Here is a 20,595-nt window from a genome sequence, read left to right on the forward strand (position 1 = left end):
GCGACCCATCAGCTACCTTTGCGTCCCTCCCATAGCCTCACGCAAGCACACGACTCCCCCCTGGCCGGAGGACTTTTCTCTCCCGGCGTGTCTGTTTGCGAAACGTAAAACGTGCGCATTAGAAGGGTCCGTGGCCAATCGGCCGCTGTTCTGGCCCCCTTGAGAGCGCCTGCGTGCTGTCCTGCTCACTTGCCGGCCTCCTCGGCGGTACGCTATGGGTCGCTGAAAGAACGATGGTGGGGGCGGGGAGGGGGGATATACGAGTGGACGCCGCCGCCGGAGAGACCGAGAGACAGGAAAGGTCGCAACCCGGCGCACACAGCCGGACCTCTTTAGGAGAAGAGGCCGCGAACCGAACACCGGCGGAGGGGAGAGATGCCGCGACCACCCGCACGCGCGCGGGAGGAATGCGGCTGCTTCCCCACCCCCGCCCCCACTTCGGCCACAAGCCACCGCGCGCGCAGGAGGGCTATCGGCGCGGCGGAGGCAAGTTCCGTTTCGACGACTCGGTAATTGAAGACCGCGTCTAACGAAGACATCGCCGCTGATGCCTGCTCACCCCCCCCCCCCCCCCCCCCCCCCCCCCCGGCTGGGCTTTGTCTACACATGCTCGATTGGGGACAAGGGAGCACACCTCATTCTTTGTGCCCCCCTCCACGTATGTACGTTTCCCTCCCCGACGCTTGCTTCTTTGTTTTCAAGAGTCCGTTCGCACTGGACGCGAGCGCAGCTCACCGCTTCAAGGCGAAAAAAAGAAGTGGCGCATCGAAGCGGCATCGGTGCAGAACAGAAAAGGGCTAATGCGGGGCTCGCGCAGACTAACTATGAGCATCACACGCGCCCGACCTCTATATACGCTAAAATGGAAAGAGATTACTTGTACAGTGTACCTCCCCCTCCCCCCTATCCCTTCTAACTGTCCCCTCACATCTTTCATTTAATTTCTAAAGCCTGCCTGCTGTCCCTTTATTTCCGCTGCCCCAGCTAAAGTGCTTCCCGTAGCAATGGCAGATGTCGGGGCTAGCAAAAATCTTTTTCCTTCCTTTTATTATTAATTTAATAAAACTACTACTACTACTACTACTACTACTACTACTCACGCAGGAACAGAGGCGAGGCCTTCTCACAGGCACGGCTAAGAGTGTGGCACTTGAAGTAACCCTATAACACTGAATTCGAGCCCCTGCGCACGGCTTTGCCTGGGAAACGAAAGCTATGCGAGGAGTGACCTCCTTAGAAACGGAGGCAAACCAGTTATCGATAAGAAAACTTTACCTACAGCCCCGAGCCTCCCTGCTCTCTTCGTTCGCTCCGCGTGCAACATGGGCGCATAGCTCCTCCTCGTCGTCCCAGCTCTCCTCGACATCAAGGACTATTTCCCCGCCTATTTATTGAGTCTAATGTAAAACCGACCCACAGACTGCTGCACCGCTGCAGTGCAGCAGCACAGTTCGCATTAGCAACAGGAGGGACGACAACACGAGAACGAAAACAGAGGGCAAGTATAAACACGGGTACGCGCATAGCGGCCAAAACCGCCGTCCAGAAGGCACCGGACAACGCAAAGCTACAAACACGAAAACTAAACGACCGCGTTGATGCCACGCTCACTGAGAGGTTGTATGTCGGTTCCCCTGGAGCCGCTGGAGGCAACCTTCGGGAGGTACACCAAGCATGCGGCGGCGACACAACGGGGAGGGGAAGAAAAGAAAATCAGCCGGAGGCGGCCACTGGGCTGCTTTTCTTGGGAGTCGCGAGACACCGACGCGAGCATGCACGCACGGAGAAGGGCAGACAGAAGGAGCCGGGCAAGGTCGCCACCAGGAAGCCGACCTTCGGGAGCCCCCGGAAAGGTATTTCTCCGCTCGGGCCGATTCCCGGAAACCACCCGGCACAAGGAAGCCGCCGGCACGCAGGAAAATAAATAAGCCACGATGGCTTCCACGGGCTGCGCCCAGGAGCAAGAAGAGAGGAGAAGAAAAAAGGCGATGAAAAACGGAAGCAGGGGATGAATGCAGGGAAGCTCGGTGGGGCAAAGAGATGCGGTAAAGGAAAATAGGGACATGGGGATGGAAAGCCGCGACGGGCGACGAGAAGAAGAAAAGGCCCCCACAGTCACCCAGCGACCATCTCAAAAAAAGTGCCGCCGCCGCCGGCTTCGAAGGAAGATTTACGACTGCCGCCGACACTGTCCGGTGGCGCGCGCGATAGAAGAAATGCTCCATCCACTGTTCGCGCGCACATCGCGCTTTTGAACAAGAAATACGGCCGAGACGTCAGCTAGCCAAACACTTTCTCAACGAAGATGAGCCGCGGCGCCAGCTTTTTTATTTTTTTTTCTAAAGCGGAACTGTTCGAGCACTATAGTTGCGTGGTCTAGTGAAAAGACGCCTCTCCTCATGATGACTATGGGGCGGGAAAGGTAGCAGTGAGCAAATCCAAACAAAAGGAAAGTTAATTTCTTCTACAACTCGTTCGCCGCCATTGCTGCGGAGAACCATTGCCAACTGCATTTCTGTCACACTGTGATCATTAAAAGCGAGCAGCGGAAGAGCTGCTAAACGACGAGATGGGTTGCATGTCTATCGCACGTTACGCTTCCACACAGGAACGAGCCAAGCACTTCTGTATTTAGGGAGAGGAGGGGGGGGGGGGGGGGTACAAAAGCAAAGCTGGACGCTCATGCTGTCACATGAGAGGCATGATCCCAGCAGTCAACGATAGCGTGTCCCGGTTACCAATGGAGACGCCAGTGGTAAATTCCCCACTAGGAGCTTCACTGCAAACACGGGAGTATTTGCTTCCAGCTCCGCCTTCCGTTTCCCCGCTGCGCGCCTCCGATTACTGCAGTCGGGCACGGCGTAGCCGCAGTACAAGCACGGCAGACAAGTGGGGACGCGAAGTCAAACAGCAGTCGGCACTTTCTTGGGGTCATTCAATTGCGCGCGCACTCCTCATTCACTGCGTCCGACAAAGCCGTCCCGCTTCTTTTCAGCCCGCGCAGCGCCTTCCGACGGGGCGCCCGGTCGTGTGCTGCAGCCTCCAAGACAGCGAGGACTGCAAGAGCGGCGAAAGGGAGGACGGGGAGGAAAAGAAGAAAGGAGGGGGTACTCACGGCAAAGCCGTGGTATATCAGCGCTCCGTCGCGTGCTTGCGTGAGCGCGGATTTACCACGTTGCCTGTCCCGCGCAGTGGCACGCGAAGCAGAAAACAGCGCGCAGGAAAGGAAGCGAGAGGCAGCAGAGAACGCCCCTCGAGGCACAAGGCGGTCACCAGGTGTTCAGCCAGACTCCCATCCAGAAAGAAGGCAGAGGAAAAGGGGAGGCCTTGCAGCGCCCCTCGCAATAACTGAAAAGACCGCCCGCCCGCGCGGCGCGCAACGGGGAGACTACGGGCAGCACAGCGGCGCACGCACGAACAGCAACCGAGACATCGTGCGCGCGCGCGCGGCCCGTTAGCGCCCGGGTCCGCGGGGAAAGGGGCTGGCTTCCAACAACCGCGCGCGACGGCGAGGGAAGGCAGCGGGGAGAGACGAACACGACGCCCTTTCGTCCCCGTTCTCTTCCCTCTTGTGGAGCCCAGTCCATGCGCCCGGCTTTCGCGAAGCAAAGCGGCACTGAAAAAGAGATGCAAGCCGCTACCACGCGACTACACAGAGATAGAGACGGCATGGCAGAAAACAAACGAGAAGGGGGGAACAAGAAAAGACGAGAAAAACAGAAAACCACGTCTGAAGTATCTCAGGAAGAAACAAACCCGCAGGAAAGCAGGATGGAGCTACGTCCCCAACCCCAGGTGGTGTCCGTTCGGGGATTGCGTTGCCCGCTCGCTGAGCTAGACTTCGATGCGCGGCTGTGTAAAAAAATGTAATTTTTGCCAACGTCCTTACTCAGGCACGGGACAGTCAGAGCGTACGCCTGTCATTAGATTGTTATAAGATTGTCACCCACTCTAGTGTATTGCTCTGGGGCCTCTTTCGGTATGATTAAACGGGGGATACACGTATGTTGCATGTATTTCAAGAAAACGAGCGCAGAGTGCGCTTCCCTGGCCGAGTTGGGCCGAAGAATTCGTACTTCTGAGCGGCCCACCCAGAAGAAGGCTTTACCGTGACTCGACTTCATTCCCCATTCATTCGGCTAAAAAAATTTAACGCTGCCAAACCACCTCATGCTTCGTGGATCACGATAATCCACGACCGCCGCCCCTTCAAGAGTCGAGGACGTGCCCACGAGCTGCGTCTGAAGCTCCGTACCTGCTATCCGGAGGAGCGCCGCGGCGAGCACGATGAAGAGGAGCCAGCCGGGCGGGCAGGTGGCCAGCCTCCGGGAGTCCACCTGCAGCAGGCCCTTGGGCCACCAGGGACCGCCCGCTCCGCAGCTGGACGCCGGCGAGGGAGACGACGAGGAACCTGCGCCTGCGCACAACCAACGGTCAGCCTCAGGACATGCACGCGTGGCTGCGACAAGAGGCCCCCGCACAGCCTCGCGTTCCGTACAGTGGTCGTTCCGAGCAGTGGCCGACACACCACAGCGCGAAGTAATTAGGGTAAAAGGCATTTCTAATATCACATCAGTCTGCTTTGCGACGCACAACGGGGGTTAGAAGATGTGCAGCACACTGCTGTCACGCAGGCTCCGGCAGCGACACGCCGCGTGCGTGCGCTCTGCAAACGATCATCAGCGACGCACGCACACGCGCGCCGAACAGGGACGCTCCGGCGGGCGATCAGAGACACGGCGACGGAAGCCGCCTCGCCAGCGCGTGCCGCTACATGCAAAAGAGCCCCCCGCGACGGGACGGATGGCGGCCAATTGTCACCAGATAAGCGCAGAAAGAATGCCCGCCGACGGCCAGCCCGGAATGGGACGGCCGGGAACAACGGCACGGGACACGGCGGGCACACGGCACGCGAATCAAAGCAGGTCTCCAGAGAAACACCGCTGGGCAGAGAGAGAGAAGAAAAAAAGCAAGGAGGCACAATGAAAGCGGACCGCTTCAAAAGGCACGCAATGCGGCTCGCGGCTGCTTATCACCGCGGCATTTCCGCCGTTGCCTCACGCACACAGACAGGCGGCTACGCGAAAGGATGTGTCTGCTGGAAAAGGGGACGACTCCATCAGACAGAGGTGCTCACGCCGAGGGCAGCCAGACAGACCTCTCTGAACGTCACCGCCAGGAAGTCAGGCGAGTCACATACAACTACGCGGCTTCCCGGTTAAAAACGGCCTTGCATTACGCACAGATTACATACACTTGCTCCACGTTACGCTGCAACTGCCGCCAGGTTACCGACACGCGCTACCATTACAACGCAAAACGGCATCACCCGCCGAATTCACAAACGCGCCTCGACTCGACGCTCCGTCTCCACTCCATGGAGTGCACGAAACAGCCCCTTCTCCATTCGGGGGACGGTTGGGATTCAAGAACGCCAGTCGAGGTTTCCTCCAACCTCAGTCACTCAATGAAGCGTGAATGGCGTATGGGGACGAGATTAAGGCGAAAGGTTGGCCGTAAAACGGCGTGTCACTGTCTACTACGTGCGTATTTTGTCACGTTGTGCCACCCGAATAAACTTTACAAGGAACCTCGGCGTTTACGGACTAGTAAAACATCTTTTGCGAGTAGTGGAAAAACTGTTGGAAACGCTTGCGAGTCTAGCAACCTTTGACGTCGGCGACGTAAGTTTCCGCAAGCATTCGGGAATGGTGTGAAAAAAAAAAAAAAACTGCCAATGGTAACTTGTATGAAATAGCTCTCGCCCGCGGAGGCGAGCGGTGCAAAGTCGCCTGCTTCTGGGCAGTGGTATCCGTGCTCGGCGTCAGGCGGCTAGCCACGGTCCCAGAAACGTGTGCGTGCGTGTGTACCACAGTTTTAATAAACAGGCCTTCTGAGGTATGAAGGCGGCTTTAGCGGCACAATACATGCTTTGGCGGGCATTGAAAAACAGGTGAACAAATTTAACAAGTTAGCCGCTTAACTAATTTCTGGCAATTAACCTTTCAACCGTCACAGTTAGGCAACCGGTTGCAATCAGAGATCTGTAACCGGTCGTTAGTAATATCCATATCAGTTTTCTCTTGTTGCTGTGGCCCAAGAAGTTTTGCTAGCACTGTGCCAAAATACATGCGAAGCATGCAGGCAAAACAACCCCTCTAATGCACATAACTAGATGAAATAGCTAAATTTTGTCGAGCCACAGCGCCGAGGGTTATCGCGCTTTCTAAATTCTAAAAACTGATATGACAACCTGTCTGTCTACCATTAAGTTGTAGCTCTTGTCAGAAATTCCGGTCGAACGGACTACGGCCGTCACTCCGTCCACGCTTCGGCACACGGTTCCCTGCATGCGCATCGCGTCACGTTCGTGAAAAGCTTCGTTTACGGGTCGAATGAAATCCACGCAGCCAGCAAACGATGCGACGCCCGCCATGTATACATGTAAGCAGGCGGTCAAAACAGGCCACGAGGGACGTTTGGAGTTGAAGCTCGAGTCGAGACTTGTTTATGAATTCGGCGGTGAGTATCTCTTCCGAAAGGCACACATTGGGCGGCCGCTTAACTGCCTGTCAGCAGGACAGCGAGTTAGACATCTCGCCTGGCATCACAGCCGTCGGAAACCAGCGCACAGCCGCACGGGTAGCTCACGCAGGCAACTTCCCCGGGTGCCAACCAACAGCACTTAGCGAAGCGGTAGTCGTTACGCACTCCTCACAGCGGGCGGCATCGCAAGAGTCAGGTCACACGTACCTTTGTCACGCCGCGGAACGCTGCGGAGTGAAACAGAAAGGAAGGAAAGCCGTCAGAAATTCGGTGGCATCAAACGCGGTATGACGCTCTCAGCAAAAATTATCTCGCCCGTTGGCAAGTGGCCGGGACAGTCGTCGCGAGCCGTGCGGCGGGGCTGCCACGGCGCTTTCGGCAGCGAAAGGGACTGTGTCCCCTCGTGCCACGCTCCTCGGGCGACAAGAGCGGAACAAGGACCCTGCCACGCGGGTCGCCGGCGACTGTTCAGACGCTTGCCGTCGTTTTCGGGCTCAGAATACGGCCACAGACGCTGCACCGTAACCTCCGGCGCAGCCTTGAACCGTTTCGCGATCCGGTTACGCCGCAGCCGCATGCTCAGACCGTCTGTCACGGTGCATGCGTTTCAAAGATTGACGCGCGGCTCGTCTCTCGTCGCAGCACACACAGCGGCGGTATCCAGGCGCTGCCTTCCCGGTGCACTCTGGGCAACCCGAGACGGGACCTCGTTTCCTATTTCAGACACGCGAATCTTTTTTCACGAAACCGCTAGGAAAAAAAAAACCCCGCGGCGGAGACAAAGGCGAGCACATTCCGCCATCATTACACGCGCGCGCGCGAACGCCGCGCCGGCGTTCCATACTTCTCTTATTCTCCGCCGAAGCCACGTAGCCGCGCAGCTACGCGGAGCATGCGGCACGCTCGCAGAGGCTTCGCCCTTTCCCCGGCATTTTTCTCGAGCACCCGCAAGACCCACCAGCCCCCGCCGTTATCCTTCCTTTGTCTGCGCACTTCCTCGAGAGAAAAGGCTTCTCTTGTAACGTGCGCGGCGGCACGCGTACCTCACACGGAAAAAAAAAAGAGCGGGCGCACATGGGGCCACCTGCTTGCTCAGCTTCTCCAACTCCCGCTCTATTTTTTATACCCTCCTTTTGGCCAGTTTTCGGCACTCTTTTTTTCTTTTCCCTTGCCGAGCTTTGAGTGCACAGACAAGCTGTTTCCTCCTGTTTGGCGCAAAAATAAAAGTGCACTAGTACCTTCCCGAGCCGGCGGCAATTACAGAACTAGTTTCGGCCATCTTTCCGGACCGATGAGGCCTTTGGAATTGTTCCCCCAAGCAGACGCACAAACGAATATAGCACGGAGCGCACTTTAGAGCGCTATACAGTGAAGTAGGTGATAATGATTGATTTCTTTAACGGGACAAGAGCAGCTTAGTCGAAGAGCGCCATGGTACACGAGAGCATAGCCCCCCCCCCCCCCCCCCCCCCTTTTTTTTTTTTCTGTGAGAGCAAAGTAAACGATCGCGTCTGCACCCAAGTAGAATGTAGCCCCGCGCTTCTTGGCCATCAAAGACGCGAAAGTGAAGTTCTGTCGCAAAATCTATCTTGGGGAGTGAAACTGCGCACAGAGAAATCTTACCACCAGCGTCAACAGGACACGTAATGAAAAACAGAAGAAAACCGACCGGTACAGACAGTTCTCTTACGCCCACACACAGCGCTCCCATTTCTTAAAACCTCGCTGATTAGTTAGGCTGCTGACAAATATTACACCGCAAAGTTTATCGGATACTACAGACAACACAACGAGAGAGCCAAGTTTTTCCTGAACGGTATTCTCAAGAGCGCCAGAATGGCAACCTTCTGAGACGTCGCGGGAAGCACGCGCATGCACTGGGCGCGCGGTGTGCCGTGTGACCAGCGTTCGAAAGCCTACACTTAACCCGTTTAGGGGCGTTCAGCAGTGTCCGCAGATAGCGAGAACAAAAATAAGCTCAAACAATGCGCCAAAGCGTGCGCAGCCGCAGGTCGCTGAAGCGCGAAGGTACCGTCCGTAAGTAAAGCAGAAGCCACGTATCTGACCCAAAAGAACCGCTTATCAGCCGCCCGAGTCAGCTGAACCGCGCAGCGTTGACGCCAGCAAAAGCGTCGCGACCCCGGAGACAGCACCGCGGAAACCGCACAGCGACGACGGGTCGTCGAACCGCTGCCGTCGGCGCCGCGGGCTTTTTGCTGCGCCGACGTGCGGCGGCGGGGCGGCATCTCGCGAAGGAGCCCGCCGAGACAGCACGGGCCGCCGCCGTTCACCGCCCCGCCGGCCGCGGGCTGCGTGGGTGCCGCGAGGGCGCCCGTCCCCTGGGCTTCTCACTCAGCTGACTCATGGCTCCGCGGGGGTGGCGGCTGACCCTCCTCTCCCAATAAGCATCGACCACGAGGAATAAGACCGGGGTGCAAAGCCTGGCCACGTGTGCCCGTGTTCTGCCGGGCACTGCGGCCGAGCCAATCGGAGCCGGCTGAGACAGACAGCGCCTCGTTGCCACAAGTGACCGCGGGGAGAAGGGGCGCCGCGAAGAAGCCGGTGGTCCCCGCCGCGGCAAAGGGCGAGAGGACCCGTTCCGGGACGGCCGCGGAGAGGGACCGGGTCGCCGCCGCCGACCGTGGGAAAACCGCCCACACTGCGGGCCGCCGCTCCCTCGCGTCGGCGGCGGCGGCAGGGACCGCGGCGCGCTGCCATGGCCGCCCGGCGGCGGCACCCCCGCCACGGACGCTCAACGAGAGCACGCCTCCCCCCTTCACGGGGTGAAGGCAGGTCCGGACACGACGCCCGACGCACGGTTGACGCCCGACGCCTCTGGGTCGCAAATTAGGGGCTCGAAACGCTGTTGGAACTAAAAATAACCGTCAAATGAAAGTGTTCTGTGAGCGTGTTGCGAAGAAAAGTTAGCTGCGCCTTCGGTAGAACAAAAGAAAGAAAGTGGAGAGAATCGAGCATTCTGTAAAGAATGGAGGCTGTCTAAAAGCGGTCAAGAGAAAGCTAGGCAGAGGCAAAAATCGGATGTACCCTCTAGGAGAGTAGGAAAGCAACGTCATTACCAATATGGATAAGACCTATACTGTAGCTGGAATAACCATGGTGTAGAAGAGCCATGCCATATGTAAAAATACTGGAAGATATATTATAGCGGCTAAGCAGCCACCACAGTCCTCCACAAAAGAAAATCTTACAAAGGGAGGGAGACAAGATGGCTGCAGCTCGCACAGGACAGGGCTATTTGGAGTGACATGGGAGAGGCCGTTCAAGTCCTGCAGTGAACCTAGTCAGGCTGATTATGATTTATTACTTTTCTACAACTCCGCCTTTTCCCCTTGAGGCACGGTGCTCACGATGGTGGACGCTACTTTAAACGCGAGAGCGTTAAGGGCCTCCATCAGCGGAAAATCCGGATTGGTCGAAAAAGTAGCTACGTCACACAAGCAGCGGCGGATTTCAAAGGCGATTAAAACATTAGAAGAATGGTGATCTGAAGGTCCCAACATAACGAAAATGTCATTAGGGCATGTAAGTAATAAACTAAATGAACATAGTGTACGACTAGGTTAAAGCGGGGCTTTATGGTATGTATATCGTGTGGTCTTTCAAAAAATCATTACGATTAAAGGGGTCCTTAAATAATTTCGATGGGCATATTCTAGTGCAACAGATAAGTGGAGGTGGTCTTTGTCGGCATGCGAGTCAAATTTGAAAACTCTGTGTTGACCCTTCAATTTAGAAATAATTTTTGAAAATCGCTGCTCGCAGTAGCTCGCAACCGATTAGGGCGACACACCTCACCGCGCGCCCCCTTCTCCGATGACGTCAGTGGGTAGATGGGAAGAGCTTGAAGGCTGGCTCTTCTGCCCACCGACGTCACCGGGTAGGCGACGCGTGGTTTGGTGTGTCGTCCTAATGGGTTGGGAGGTACTGCAAGCAGCGATTTCAAAAATTATTCCTGAATTGGCGTCCATGCAGAGCTTTTAAATTTGACTCGAATACCCAAGACCACCTCTACAGATAAGTTGCACAATAATATGCCCATCGAAATCATTTCAGGGTCCCTTTAAGTAAAAAAAGGAAGCAGTGCCCGTGTCGGCGTGAGTAAGAGGAAACGTTGACGGGACTCATTAACACTGTCTGGTCATACCCTTACAGCGGTGCTTTAGTTGTTACGCAGAGTCTAGAACTGTCAATGATGCCGGCTACATTTGAAATTTCCTTCTGGACAGAACGGTACGGTCATAGCGTGCTTAGAAAAAAGGATCGCTATTCAAAAACAAGAAATAAAGGCGGAAAGTGCTGTCTGGTTTGGTTTATTGGAGTTTAACGTCCCAAAGCGACTCGGGCTATGCGGGACGCCGTAGTGAAGGGCTCCGGAAATTTCGACCGCCTGGGGTTCTTTAACGTGCACTGACATCGCACAGTACACGGGCCTCTAGAATTTCACCTTATCGAAATTCAGCCGCCGCAGACGGGATCGAACCCGCGTCTTTCGGGTCAGCAGCCGAGTGCCGTAACCACTGAGCCACCGCGGCGGGGCGGAAAGCGCTGACTGGTGCTCAAACTTTTTCTTCTCTCGTGCGCTGAATGTTTTACTAAAGGACTAAAAGGATTTTTCGTTGTGAGAACAGCTTCGGATGATTAAGAAAATAATTTGTCATAAAAGTGTGCGTGCGTGTGCGCGTGCGTGCTAATAACACGGGTGAAATTCCGTGATCGGGGAAAAGCGTGGCGTGCGTGAATTCCTAAAGCTTTTGAGCCAATCATATTCCTGTTCAATTACGTGTTCGAAATATATTGTTACGGCTGCAATCTCCGAAGCCCGCCCCCATGACCATCATCGCCAAGTCACCAACCTCCCTGCCGAGTTGGTCAGCGTTTGGCGTCCACTCAGGAAGCGTGGCTTAAGCCACAAACTGCTCGCGAACTATAGTGGTCCCTATCTAACCTTGGAGCGACTCAGTGACCTCACTTTCAGGATTGCGCGCGTCACCAGAAGCGGCCGACGTTCAGCCCGCACACCCATGTCGCGCGGCTGAAACTCATCCCCGTGCCGAGGCCTGACTCGCCCAGCGGGCTTCACCTAAGACGGGGAAAGTTTTACGGGTTTGAAGAAGAGCTAGGAAGGGCAAAGTGGAGAAAGGAAGAGGAGAAAGTTTGAGTGTTGTGGCCCTCTGCACCCTGCTTTCCCGACCGCCGATTGAACCGCTGGTCTGTTGAACCGGATAGAACGCCTCGGCTGCTAGATTACGGCCTTAACAACATACACACACAAATTTTCAGACATTTCTTGACAGTAGAACATAATGCGTGCCTGAAGAGAATATGCCAACAATGTCTCGGTGCCCGAGTTCAGCACTAATGCTCTTCCAAAATGAGACAACAGACCTGTACGCGCAGGCCGGAAAGTATCCAAAACGAGAATAGCAGTGAAAATGTGTCCACTGATAGTTAACCACACAGTGAAACTCCCAATGCCACTCCAATAAGGCACATACCGCAGCGACCGTAGCTCATGCAAAGGCCAGCCTGCGAACCAGCGAGGCGAAGTCCTGTTGGCAGGGCAGAAAAAGTCACTACGCCCGCGGTCTCCGAAGCAGGCGAAGACTGTGCAGCAACATAACAATAAGACAAATGGACCAGGCGCCAACTCCGTGCACAGGCCCGAACAAGTAGCCACAAAAACCGGGACGTGCCACGCGGGTCCAGAACAAGAAAGGCGGATAAGAAAAAAACAAGTCTGCGCAAGGGGGCGGCACGCTCCCCACAGAGATATCAGATTCCATTCTGGAGCAAGCCATTGTGCAGGGCCTCTGCAGAGCACGGTGATCGAAAGGCGCGAAAGCCGTGGAGGCGCCCGCAGCGCTCCTCTCCATACAGGCATACACACGGAGGCGACCGTCCAGTCCGCGGCCACTTTCACCGCTCCCTCGCACACGGCACGCTCCGCATTTCTTATATTTTCCTTCGAGGCCGATACGCTAGTAAGAAAAAGATACGAAGCGCGCGGACACGCACGACCATAGGCCACAGGCGGAGGACGGCGGAGACCGGTACCCTTTGCCGCATAACAACGGGAAACTAGGTGCACACCAAAGAATTAGTTTTGAATTCGATACTGAGTCGCCACTGATACTAATCGGAAAGCAAGCGAAAGTAAAATCGCGTAATAACGACTCTAAGCAGCGTGGCCAGCTCGATCTACCACGCTCCCCCCCCCCCCTCCCTCCCCCTAATATATGATGCAGCCACAAGTAACCTTACCGCCCGACACTGCGGGCTTATATTTGCTTGCTTGCAGGCTTCAGAAACGGAGAAGGGCCTGTCTGAAGTGACCCACACCTGCTACGTAACAGAACAACGTCAGCCCAGCTTCTCACTCCCTAGGGGCACAGGCAGGTTTTCTTCTCGGCGAATACACGAGGGTAACTGCCGCCACACTGATGCGCTTATCTTTATTTTTCCAAGGCACTTTTGGGAAAGCCCTCTCGGAAGCCGCAGTAAGCTAAGTCAATGCCCAGCTGTCGCCAATGGCAGGAAGGCCACACGAAAGCCGACCACAAAGCCGGCATGCGTGCGTGGCTATGGGCGGCGCAGTACCTGCTAACAATCACGACCTCTGCAGTAGGCCTCTACCCATGTGGGTGGCGACGTGAAGGAGATGCAACGACCCGCACAAAAGTTTCCAATTAGCGGCGACGAAGGTGCACTCAGAGCAGCACGTGCAGCTGAAGATAAGCCGAACGGCTCTTGGGGGTCGTCGCCTCGCTCGGTGGCCCCTCGGAGACGCACTAGGCACGCGGCCGACAGACGACCAGACGCCCACGCAGAAGAAAGCGACGCCAGCGGAAGCAGAGAGGCACGGGCGTCTGGGCGCAACGCGGTTCCCTCCCCGCCAGAGGAGCCCGAAACGCGCGAGAACAGCGGTGCCATTGCGCGGACGAATGGCGGAAAGAATGAGGGGGGCCGCCCCGAGGGGCCAGCCGAGGAGAGTGCGCCAGCGCCGAACGGCCGGGCGAGCGCGGATGCGTGCCCGTACACGCAACGAGCGCGCACAAAGAGCGCCGACGGCTGGCGGCGCTATCCACCGCGGCTGGCGGCGAACGAGTGCGCGAAAACTGCCGCCAATAACGTCAGTGTGTATTCCGAGCGCGAGGATGCAGCCACACTTTTTTTCCTCTTTCCTGCGCCCCCGTAAGCTGCCGCGACGGGTTCACGTGCCCGCCAACGCGACGCGGTGCCAGAGACGGTTTCACCGCTAACCACGCTCGCCGCGATGATCGACGGGCCGTACAGGAGGCTGCAACAGCACCAGCTTGCTGTGTCCGCCCCGTTGAAAGCGCAGCGGAGGCGTTAGCTGCGGCACTGTTCTGAGCACGAGCGATGCCGAGAAGGAGCAGCCAGCAGAACAGAACGCTCAGAGAACGGCGAATGAGGCATCGGCCCATTCATCACGGAGGACAATAAGTAGAACGCGAACGGGAGATCATTCCCCGAAGACATTTAAAAACAGACAAAAAAAGTCAAATCACAACCTGAGAAAACGTGTCGGTACGCTGCCACGACGGTGCATTAAAGCCAGATGTTCTCACTCCTGAAGAGCCACAGCATACGAGAAAGGGATGAACACTGAAACAGTGGCGAACCGGAGTGCATTTAAACTGTTTGGTTTGTGGAGGTTTAACGACCCAAAGCGACCCAGGCTGTGAGGGACGCCGTAGTGAAGGGCTCCGAAATTTCGACCACCTGGCGTTCCTTAACGCGCACTGACATCGCACAGTACACGGGGCTACTACCATTTCGGCTACATCGAAATTCGACCGCAGTGCATATTAAAGCTAGACGGAAATCTAAGAACTAATTTCTGGTCCATCCACGTGGCTCAAACAGCCGTTAGCGGGAAACGAAAGCACGCAACAAGGAAAACGGGGGAGGCGAGTAATAACGAGCAGGGCTACAGAAGTATGTCGGAAAAACAGGCACAGCGACAGGGCTTCCAGACGCTAAGAGGCCCTCTGGAGCGTTTAAAAAAGACGCGCCCGCGAACGCAAGCAGGCATCTCCGGCACCCGGCGTCGGGGGTGCACCTACCGTGTTTTCCGGCGCGAAACCCACGTACAGACACTTTATATAGACCCGCGGGGAGGGAACGCGCCGAGCGTGGGTCGCGCTTTGGCGGAGAAGGGAATTTGCCCGCGTACGGGTATTCCGCCCGCCGACTTCCTTTTACCTCGCCGAGGCAGAGAAAAAAAACACCCCGCAAAGTTTTTACATGTGCCACTCAAGCACTGCACCGTACTTGGCATAAATCTAGACTTCCCGCGGCAATAAGGGCCGCTACGTTGGAACCCACAGGCAGCGCAGCTTCTTCCCTGGGGCTTTTTTAAGAAGTAGAGCAGCCACGAGAAACTAATGCAAACTCGGAAACGACACGCGCGAGACAGCGCTGGGATTCTTTTCAGAAGCAATGCCCACCTACACGGCGAGTGCAGATTGGGAGGGAGGCGTCGTTCAACAGGTTGCGAAGGAGGACGCGCTAAACACGCTCGTCGGAGCGGCGGTGGTTACTGGAAACGGTCTCCCCTGACCGGAGCTCGCGAACGCGGAGCGACTACCGCGAAGAGAGGGGGGGTCTCCGAACCGCAGGCGGCAGGTTACAGTAGCCGCGCAGTGTCACGGGGCCGAGGACGGGCGAATCGCCGAAACAATCGAGGCCCACGCGGCCCGGTGCACCGGCGGCGGAGGGGAGATGGGGGTGGACAGCGGCGAAGGGGCGCCCGGAAGCCACCACTGGAGCGGAACGCCCATACGTCACCCGCCGAAAGAGGAGCCAACGACCGCACCTCCGGGTGCAGCAACAACACACAGACGAGCAGCGCCGCCAGCGAGGGGAGAGAGGAACCCATGGCACGCAGGTTCGGCAATCGGTTTGCTTTGCGACCCTTCCTCCCCCGCCGTCCGCGACCTCGCCCAAGCCGGAGGTTGCCAAAAAGTTGGGCACACTGTAGCAGAGAGCCGCCGCTTCGCTGAAAGAGACGTCGCCCGACCGAAAGCCGCGCCCGCCGAGCAAGGGGAGGGGGGACGAGAAAGCGCCCGCCAATTCTGCCCAGACGCTTTTTGGACAGGGATACCTGGAAAAAAAGCTCGGTTTATCTTGCTCATCATTCTGCACCCCATGTGCCAACAACGCTCCCTTGTTCGCGTTGCAGGGTATCTCCAACGAGAGGCCGACACGGCTGCCACTTTTGGCGCACGCGCGAGGCCGAGTAAACATGCCTCGAAGAAAACGTAAACATTCGGGGCTCGGCCGCCCGCGGGTAAACATGTTGCGAACGCCACTCATCGACAGGAACTTACGAGCGACGTGGCCCACGCCTCGATACGAAAGAGCCTCTTCACGAAGCTTCCCGACCGGTAGCCGTTGGTTTGGAACTGAGTCGCCGCAGACTTACCCCGTGTTTTCGAGTCAGTAACCCATGCACTAACATAGTCTTAATGGGAAGAGCGCGCGGACGGCACAAATCAGCGTTCCCGGAAGCAGAGCATGCGTTTTACGAAAGCCGGCGGCGCTGGCTAACCCAACAAGGAGCCTCAAGAGAGAAGGCTCTACCCAATCTAGTCATCCGCAAATACACTGCGTTGAAGAACAGTTGACCATACGTGCTTTATTATGGGCTGGCGAACCGTGACTGCCGATACAGGCAAGCGTACTTTTTGACACGGGAACTTCGTTTCCTGATATGCCACACTGAGCCTTCACGCAACGCCCTCCTCGAAGTTCAGGGCGCACACGCGTTCAACAGAGAAGTTTTAGGGAGTGGCGAGACAGCTCGAAGAACAATTCAATCGAGGCCAGTTGACGAAATCAATTGTTCGCCGAGCTGCTGGTTACATGGAAAGTTCGCACCATGCCAATATAAAGTATGAGACCCTCTCTTTGGCCTCGCAAGAAATTAATGCAACTGCCACTGAAACCAGGCGATTCCTGCCTTTGGAGGACTCCGAACAGACATCACTCAACGAGGCCTACCAAGAACTACCAGCAGGTTTTACAGATACACTCTCAAGGGCAGGGCTGCGTTGCGCAAGGTCAGCAGATTTGTTGGAAATTTGGCAAGCCGAGGCTACACTTAAAAAGACAGCACACACGACCTAAAGTGATTACTCGGGACGCAACTAACAATGCAAATAATATAAGTAATTGCACGAATACTTATTAGCTAGTGCCTTGGTGCAGGCTGCCTGCCACGATTGCGCGCACTGTCCGATGCTTATATGACGAGCTGTTTGCGCCACTTGTGGGATGTCTCGTAACAGCATTTCACATGCGACCTCATGCGTAGATCAAATCAACAGCATTCGGCGGATGGGCACGTGAAGACCTGTCAACTGCCGTTAACTTCACGGCTGCAGTCAATGAACCGGCCGCCTAAGAAAGTTCAGTTACCAAGTTCTCCAACAGAAGGACCCTACAAACATTACTCGTTTCAAGCGTTTGATTTCAGGGTACGGCAATTAAACAGAAACACAGCTGACTCAACAGTGCAGCGTCACGACGCAATCCCTAGATATAGTCTGATGCAAATCAAGAACGAAGCGGCTTCTCCCCGTCAAAGGACCCCCCTGTCCAGCCAATGGCGTCGGCCGATTCTCATGAACCTGCTAGTGTGACAAAGCAGGGAGTGGTCGATGAAAGGGGTTGGCCCCCTCCCTCCATTGTCACGCCACTGCTTGTGTGATCACACTATCATGAGGATCGACCAGCGCCATTGGCCGGAAGGGGGGGGGGGGGGGCTTTGTCGGGGAGAAGCCACTTCGTTCTTGAGTTGTATCCGACCACATCCACAAGTGGCGCGTCAGACCACGCGCAATGGTGGACTGGCTCAATGGGGGCAGCAAATTTTATAAGTGCAGTCTACACCGCAGAAATAAACGACAAAGGTTACAACCCCTTCACTCTTAATGCACAGAGTAGAGATGCGGAGAGCATTAAGGCATCGCGCTGCTTCCCTAGGAACAAGCGGGTATGGACCAAGCACATTGGGTCCTCGCCGTCCTGTTCTGCTCATCTTGATGTGTAAAGCATTTCAGGCGCTTCCAGTCGTTAAGTCGGGGAGGGGAGGAGGGGTAATGGACATAGAGACGCCTGTACTAGAGATATGCGGCGCCATTATGACACTGTCACAGTTGCCTAACAGCTTGTGGATGACAAAATGCTTGCTCGAAAAGAGAAAACTTAAGGCTCACTGCTTCAACAAACGTTGAAATTTGATATGTCGCCACTGCGCACAATGGTATAAAAACGACCGAGGGATGACGTCAACAAGTTTCACCTCAATGGTAACAGTGGCCATGACGGCACAAGTTAAAATCACGTGATCTGAGGTCAGCGTTGACCTATTAATACTGTTAGCGAACCTCCCGATACGCGGCGAACGCCGGCAGCGGAAAAAAGCCCATTTGTCCGACAACCCTGGGCGACCAGCAACCATGGGGAGGAAGACGGAGAAGGAGACGCAAGATGGACGCCGGACCGTACGCTCCCATGTAATCACTCTTCGCTTAATTTTCTTAATAAACAGTTGTCCGAAAAAGTAAAAAGGCATCCTGTCGTCAATTCGGGCCCAAACACGAGAAAAGCCTATAATACGCTTTACTCTCGCTGGAATCAGCTCGCATAATGGCGGCCGACAGTCGAGAGGCGTGCTGTAATAGCTACTATGCTACCACGGTTACCAAAAATTTGGACAGGTTGAGCGTAGGAATGCCCCCGCTGCATCCGCTCTAGTACAAGTCCCTCCAGTATGAAAAGAGACCAAGTATGAGCATTCAGGATCGCTTCATTATTATGCGCGAGAAGCCGAATCGGCGTTGAAAGTGCGATCGCACCGCGACACCACTATCCTGGACTGGCCAGCGCTCGCCAATCACGAAGCGCGCTTGCCATGGGGAGCTTAGCAAAGTGCGCACAAGTTCGTCTGGAAGCCGGACGGCTCACGTCGCCTGCTGGTGGAAGCACTCTTTGATACGCTTTTCGCGTCACAGTGCAACTGCGTCTGCCACGAGACTCAGCACGCCCAACTGCGATGAAGTCGAGACGGGCCGAGGACGCCGCTCCAGGTACACGCAAACGCGACCAAAACTGCGACCTAGAGCTTCCTTCCTTGCGTCCAAGCCTGCGCAGAGCCCGCAGTTGTGCGATGGGAAGCTTAAACTAGGCAGCAGCGGCAGACAGCCCACCTCTGCACACAGGAAACTGATCTCTCGCGTTCTTGCATGGAGAGGCATGCTGGCTCACCAGTGACGGGAGCAAAACTCAGAAGGTTCCGAAAAAGAGGCTAGCGTTTCACGAATGACGCAGACACGTTCCTCTCCGTACCAACGCGGCTGCCTTACAAGGGATTTAACATCGAACAGCCGACGCCTATAACGTTGCTCTAAAGCAACCACAGTCCCGTGGAGAAGAGACCAAAAGAAATTAGTCAACCTCATACACTTGCCCGTCCAAGCCGTACCACAGCTCAGTTTGTTTCCTTTCTAACCAACCACACTTGATCAGAAGTTGCTGTTACAGCAAAGTAGCGCGTGCTCTTGAGATCACAAAAATTAAGTAAAAGCGCACAAAGCGTACCGGCATGATGGCACTGCGTACCAGGGCCCACCAGGCGGCTAAAAGTAGGCAAAGCGCGAAATAATGGCGGCATTCCGCGAGGGTGTCCTCGCATTCGCGGACGAATCGGAGGAATGTGGAGCAGCCCATGCGTTCGGGCTCGTTGAACGCGAAAACGCTCCTAAAAGCAAAGGAGCCAGCCCCGCGGGGCACAGGCAAGGCGCTCGCAGAATTATCAGGGCGGTTCCCGGCTCGCAGGGCGGAGCGTTTAAAAGCCGGATCTGTTTCCCCTCTCTTTGCTTTTTTCGGGCGCGATTCACGCACCCAGCCCGTGCGGGGGCCCGTCGACCGCGGCGGCGCCAACGCCAGGTGGGGGACGACAGCGTACGTGCAATCCTTTAAAAAAATCGCCAGCGTTTAGCAGGGCACTTTTTCGCTGCTGGTGCGACAAAAAAAGAAAGGTCCGGGGAAGCCCGCGAACGCTCAACGCGCGACACTAGGCAGATGCACGCTGACAGTTGCCACAGCTACGTACAGTCTTTGTCAAAAGTAACCAGGCTGCATGATTTGCTTCTAGCTCGTACAGTGGAGCCCTTACATCTTCCCTGAAGCTGAAATGGCCGTTAAAGGTAAGGACTGGAGGTCTTCTTACCTTCCAACACGTTTCTATCTTCAGGAAAGCCACAAGTGCTCCACTATACAAGCTAGAAGCAAACCATGGAGCCTGGTTACTTTTGACAAAGACTGTACGTTGAAGCGCCCAAGTTCCTAGGCCTCTATCAAATATTTTTTTTACTGACAAAATTCTTACCATTGCCATCAAACTCAACGTGAAATCAAACATGATTTACGACTCGCCAGTATCATCAGCAGTGAAAAAAATTAGATCAAGATGCGCACGAGATGACACAGACACACATAGCGTCGTGTCTGTCTCATGACGCGAGCATCTTCTTGCACCACTTATATTTTTTTTTTTTTTTTTGCAGTTGAAACTCATCTTGATGTGCGTATCCTTCAACTAAACACGTCTCGACAGCGATACGAACAATGCGAGCATCGTTAACGCAGCATCACGTGCCGTAGAATACAGGGGGGGCAACTTTTGCTAGCACACCATTTGAGACCCTACAAAGCCGTGATCCTCGCGACATGGTCACACTGCTCAAAAGCATGCAGGCCGTGCGATAAACTCTTATTAAAGTTCAGGAAAGTATTCCCGGCACCAGTTTCCGAGCAGCGATAATACGAAGCAAGAGCTCCTTACAGCATATCACTGCTAGCTTTGGGGGAAAATTACGGGGCCTAGCCAGTGGAAGCAGCTGAATCAACGTCACCGTGATCATCGAATTAACCGCTTCCACATGGCGACTGCCCACAGCTCGATAGTGACGCAAGAGCACACGCAACTTGCTGCGAGCT

General features: G+C 55.5%; 1 protein-coding gene across 7 annotated transcripts in view; it reads right to left on the minus strand.

The window, feature by feature from the left end:
- The window catches only part of LOC149352211 (protein spitz-like), a 123,730-nt gene that overhangs the window by 33,087 nt on the left and 70,048 nt on the right, over nt 1–20,595 (minus strand). For 6 of the 7 annotated variants that reach the window (XM_089581373.1, XM_089581369.1, XM_089581372.1 and 3 more), the window contains one exon: nt 4,256–4,417. The exons of the other annotated variant lie outside the window; for it this stretch is intronic. In XM_089581373.1, coding sequence (XP_089437499.1) covers nt 4,256–4,417 — 162 coding nt within the window. The remainder of the gene's footprint in view (nt 1–4,255; nt 4,418–20,595) is intronic. 7 annotated transcript variants of the gene reach the window in all.

Source organism: Amblyomma mixtum, chromosome 3 (assembly GCF_055824585.1).
Source record: "Amblyomma mixtum isolate Tamu chromosome 3, ASM5582458v1, whole genome shotgun sequence".
Lineage (NCBI taxonomy): Eukaryota > Metazoa > Arthropoda > Arachnida > Ixodida > Ixodidae > Amblyomma > Amblyomma mixtum.